This window comes from Etheostoma spectabile, chromosome 1 (genome assembly GCF_008692095.1).
Source record: "Etheostoma spectabile isolate EspeVRDwgs_2016 chromosome 1, UIUC_Espe_1.0, whole genome shotgun sequence".
Taxonomy (NCBI): domain Eukaryota; kingdom Metazoa; phylum Chordata; class Actinopteri; order Perciformes; family Percidae; genus Etheostoma; species Etheostoma spectabile.
Genome location: NC_045733.1, coordinates 14,121,930 through 14,126,831, shown reverse-complemented (window position 1 = coordinate 14,126,831; position 4,902 = coordinate 14,121,930). Strand labels below are relative to the sequence as shown.

The 4,902-nt window shown below is 37.4% G+C and overlaps 1 protein-coding gene across 6 annotated transcripts in view; it reads left to right on the top strand.

Annotated features, from left to right (window-relative positions):
* LOC116700867 (protein diaphanous homolog 3) overlaps positions 1 to 4,902 on the top strand; it is a 178,170-nt gene that overhangs the window by 39,886 nt on the left and 133,382 nt on the right. For all 6 annotated transcript variants that reach the window (XM_032534721.1, XM_032534507.1, XM_032534583.1 and 3 more), the window contains 2 exons: positions 1,001 to 1,105; positions 3,088 to 3,411. In XM_032534721.1, the coding sequence (XP_032390612.1) occupies positions 1,001 to 1,105; positions 3,088 to 3,411 (429 nt within the window). The remainder of the gene's footprint in view (positions 1 to 1,000; positions 1,106 to 3,087; positions 3,412 to 4,902) is intronic.

Genomic DNA, 4,902 nt, shown 5'->3' with positions numbered 1-4,902 from the left:
GAAAGCTCATTGTGGGACTGGCTCTAGAGGCTGTAACTCTGCACCAAGGCTGAACTTTGTGAAAGAGACTTCAGATACAGTATTAGGGGACCACTAAGGCCTTTACAAAAGCATTCAAAGAGCACCATGTCATGGGACCTTTAACACTGAACTAAACATGACACTGACAATTCCCAGGGGCTTTGGTTATAAACATAATAATTCAACATCCTATCCAACATACTGTTCATTTGCAGTCATCCCCTAGCAGAACATGGCTTTAAATGCCCTGATTCTTTTCCAGAAACACAAAAATAGGTATTTAAAAAGTGGGCATTGCAGGATGTGACAATGCTATAAAATAATATCAGATTATTATTACCTTAAAATATTGCAATCAAGGAAATTAAAAATTTTTGTAATGCAAGTTAAACAAATGTACATTTACTCTAGATTTTTCAGTTTGAGAACGGTGATATAGAAAAACCCATTCTTCCCATATCACACTACATAAATGATACGTTTCTTCCCTACTTTTTATTGTGTGGTACAGCTCAAGTTACTACAGTTTAAGGGCCATCTTTTTATGTTCATGACAAAGACATAGGTTGAATAGGAGTTTGCAAATGTATCTCACTACAACCAGTTTCAGCAAGAACAGTAATGTTTTTGTCATAACACACACAATCAGACCCATGCGCGGTTGTGAAACGTGAGGTCAGAAGAATTGGCTGCTGTGATTATTTTAAGTCAGGGCAGCAGCAGGTTGTAGATCCTGATTAGAAGGATGGCTCACTGATTGGCGTGTGTATGGAACTAAAAGGTTTTATTAATGAATGGATGTTGAAATTGACTCGATAAATGAAGGCAATCAAGGTAAACTGAATGTTGATTTTAGAAAGTATTTACACCATTAGACTTAAACAATTTAATCAATACTGCTTATGTTAATTCAGTGTTAACATTCATTTAATATCAGCATGTGTTTTTGTGTATTTTTGATACATGTTTCTTGTTTAAGTTTGACGAGGAGTTTCTAAGCAGACAGGAGGCACAAGCTCAGCTGGTTAAGTGTGATGAAAAAATAGCTGAACTCCAAGCAGAGCTGCAGGCCTTCAGGTCCCAGGTAAATGACCCATTTGTTTTCAATGTCGTTTATTTGTTGTAAATTGTGTTAATTCTTTAAGGTGATATAACAAAACACTACATTAGATAACTCAACAAACCTCCTAAATCTAGAATGGATATGCAATTAAATTTTCTTTTCCTACTTTTCATTATGATGTTCTTGTTATTTTGGGGTGCTGCCAAGATGGTGATGGGGTTTTTTTCTCCACTGGAGCTTGCATTTTGGGTTGACATGGAGGCTCTACTGGTTAGCTGACACTAAGTCTAATGAGAACGCTGTCAAGTCCTCCATGTTGGCCATTTCTGATTCTCTGATCTTATCCCATAAGAGGAAATTGTTCTAAAAGCAATTTATTCTGACAAGCCCCTTCACTACCGGGCCTTTCACTTTAACCCCCCCCCCCCCACAAACCAATCGGGAGAGTTGTTCCCTTGCCCTGGCACTGCAAGATAACTACACATTCAGAGAAAAGAGGAGAAGTTCATTTTTATTTTCCGATAATTTTTCAATTTCAGTTTGCAAACACGTAATGAATACTCAAATAGTACCTTGGTTCAAATGACAGTGGTACACGTAGCCAATGCAGGACACAACACACACACACACACACACACACACACACACACACACACACACACACACACAAAACACACATCCAGTGACTGTCAGTTAATGCTCACCAACGCACGCACTTGTTAATTCAGCAAAGAAGTTCTTTCCTCTAGAGGCAGTGGCAGAGTACATGCCCAGGGCTGACCTTTAGCGTGAGTCTTTAATCTAAAACTGGTGCATGGATCAATAAGCCATTTTCTCTGTATGATACAATTTACGAAACTTTGTAGCACCGGTTATACCATTTGATTTTAAGTATTAGGAGGGAAGAAAAAAAAAATCATTGTGGGTATGTTCTGGACAGACTCTGGATCTTCTGTGAGCATTTGGCCTCTACTGGATGGTACACCTCCGTTATCCTTAGAACAATGGTATTCGAGGGGAAAGCATACTGGGCTGCACACTTTGCAGTGGCTGTAATTTGTTTTAGTTTTCTCCAGTTTCAGGCATTTTTTTTTTTCTTTACAATGTGAGTTCACTGTTGATTTTATTTATCTGGTGAAAGGTTTCTTGAGCACTGCTCCACACTCTGCAAAAGAACCTTTTAGTAACCATCAAACTATTCTGTAATCAAGTAATATTTGCTGTAACCAAGTTAAAAGAATAAAAAATATGCCAATGAGGCAAGCAAGAAGACAGCTATGCAAAATATTTTATGACCTCAGTGATAAAAATAAATAAATAAATAAAACCAATTCTGTGTAAAGGCAATTTTGGGTACTGGCTAGCTTATTTAATTTGCATTTACTTTAATATATATATAATATTATAATCTATATTATATTATTATATATGTTATATATGTATATACACACACACACACACACACATTTACAACAGTTGTTGTGTAACAGTTACATAAACACCTGTCTAGTACAACCATAGTGTTATTTGTTGTTATTATGAATAAATGAATAGACTGAAGAGACCAAAATCAAGAATTACTTGATTTTAGTAACTTGTATTATCACCAGTATAGTGACCATGACTTCATAAAGTGTTGTGAATAGTTTTGGATGTCAGTAGATTTCTCTGGAGCCTTTTTATTATGCTTTGGTTCCATGGATAATATGTGCCATTATAATAAACTGGGAATTTGTGATTGATAACAGTTAAATAATTCGTCAACCCTGTATTTAAATACCTGTCTCCAGGGAAACTCAATTGTGCTTCTTCATTCTGGGCATTTATTTGCTAATGTTGTTGTTACGAGATTTTTTTAATTTTTTGTATTTTAGGCTACCATTTGCATTTTTTATGCTATAGTTCAAAGTCTAGAGAACAAAATCTCAAATGTCACATGTTGTATTGTAATTTTTTGGATTGTGTCCCCACAAACATTGTGTTTTTTCTCCCTGCCTTTCCAGTTTGGAGCTGTACCTGTGGGTCTGTCCTCTGCCCATGTTGGACAGGCGTCATCGTCCCCAACTTTCCCCTCTGGGTCTCCAGCCCCTGCTGTAGCAGCTGGGGTGCCAGCTCCCCCTTGTCCGCCTCCTTTGCCTGGTTGTCATGCCCCACCTCCCCCACCTCCCCCACCTGGAGTGCCTCCTCCATTTGGTGCCCCCCCTCCACCCCCTCTAGGGTTTGGGGGTGGTCCAGGCTCCCCTACCCACCATGCACTGCCTTATGGCCTCAGGCCTAAGAAGGATTTCAAGCTTGAGACTTCCATGAAACGCCTCAACTGGTCCAAGGTATTACACTGCAAGGTGTTTTTATATTTAAACACACTTTTTCATACAATGCAGTTTAATATACTACTAGCTAAAGTCTCAAAAAATACAATACAAAGTGAAAAACATTTAACCTTTAATTTTTTCCAAATTATGATTTTTTTATTAGTTATTCCTAGACTATTTCAGTATATTAAGAGGCTTGTCTTCTAATTGATAGTATTACATATTTCCATAATGAGTGATCTACACTATGAAGAGAACTTTTAGAAATGTTTTCCCACTGTGCTGGATTATGGTTAAGAACAAGTTTAGGACAAGAAACTTAAAATTTAGGACAGGTATTTATAGTGGCCCTTTTCTATGGTCTTTGTTCCTGATGTTCATTGGCAGCACTGTACCAGTACAGATGTTTTTCTAAGAATGAAACAACAACTTCCTACCTCTTTGCCAAGCAAGTAATTATTGAAAATAACAGATGATCAGATGCTGTTGTCAAAACAGCCTTAGTGGTACTTCTACAGATGTTGTTCTCTGCAGAGCAATTTTAGTTCACACCACAAGTGATATTAGTTTGTGGTTTGATTAATAATTTATTCTCAGATGTACATCGGTACAGGTGTTCAGCAAACTAAACCATATGCTTGAAATTCCAAAGTGAAATGAGGAGGACCTATCCTATGGCACAGCTGTATGAATCCCCCACATATGGTTATGTTTTGGACAAAGCTGTTCGGAAACTTCTAACTTTGTCAGTAATAGGACTTTCAACTGTTGCTGAGGGGCTTGGACAGTTTTAAAGAATAGTGACTAAACATCAATGCTCAGTGACAAAACTGTTTTTGACTGACTGACAGACCCCCAAACAACCTAGCAGCAGCAGCAGCAGCAGCCGCCATGCTATTGGCTTTTCACTTTCTCATAAGTACCGTGTTAGCAAAGAGTTGTCATCTTACATTTATGGAAGACGGGGCCACATGGGCATCCCATTAATGCCAAGTTTCACCTGACCTTAGTGGAACCTTAAAGTCCTGGTGAGTCTGTCACACCAGAGAAAAGGTTTATCAAACATCCCGCCAAATCTGAATGATAAAATAGCAATATAAAGCATGTATAAAAAAATAGTTTTTAAAATTGAGAAAAAAATAATTCTCTCTTTTCTGAGACTCTGGAGTCCTCTGAAGGCACTGCTAAATAATCAGTATAAACAGTGGGGCTTGAAAGTTTGGGCTCCACTGTTAAAAATTTGTATTAATATGTATAAAGAAGCCAAGAAAAGATAGAAAAATCTCCAAAAAGACATCAAATGACAGATTAGACATTCATATAATATGTTACAAAAAGTTAGATTTTGTTTCCATCATTTACACTTTCAAAATAACCGAAAGCAAAAAAATGGCGTCTGCAAAAGTTTGGGCCCCAAGAGTTATTACCTTGTACTAGGGCTGCACGATTATGGCCAAAATGTTAATCACGATTATTTTAAACAAAATTTTGATCGCGATTATTCTC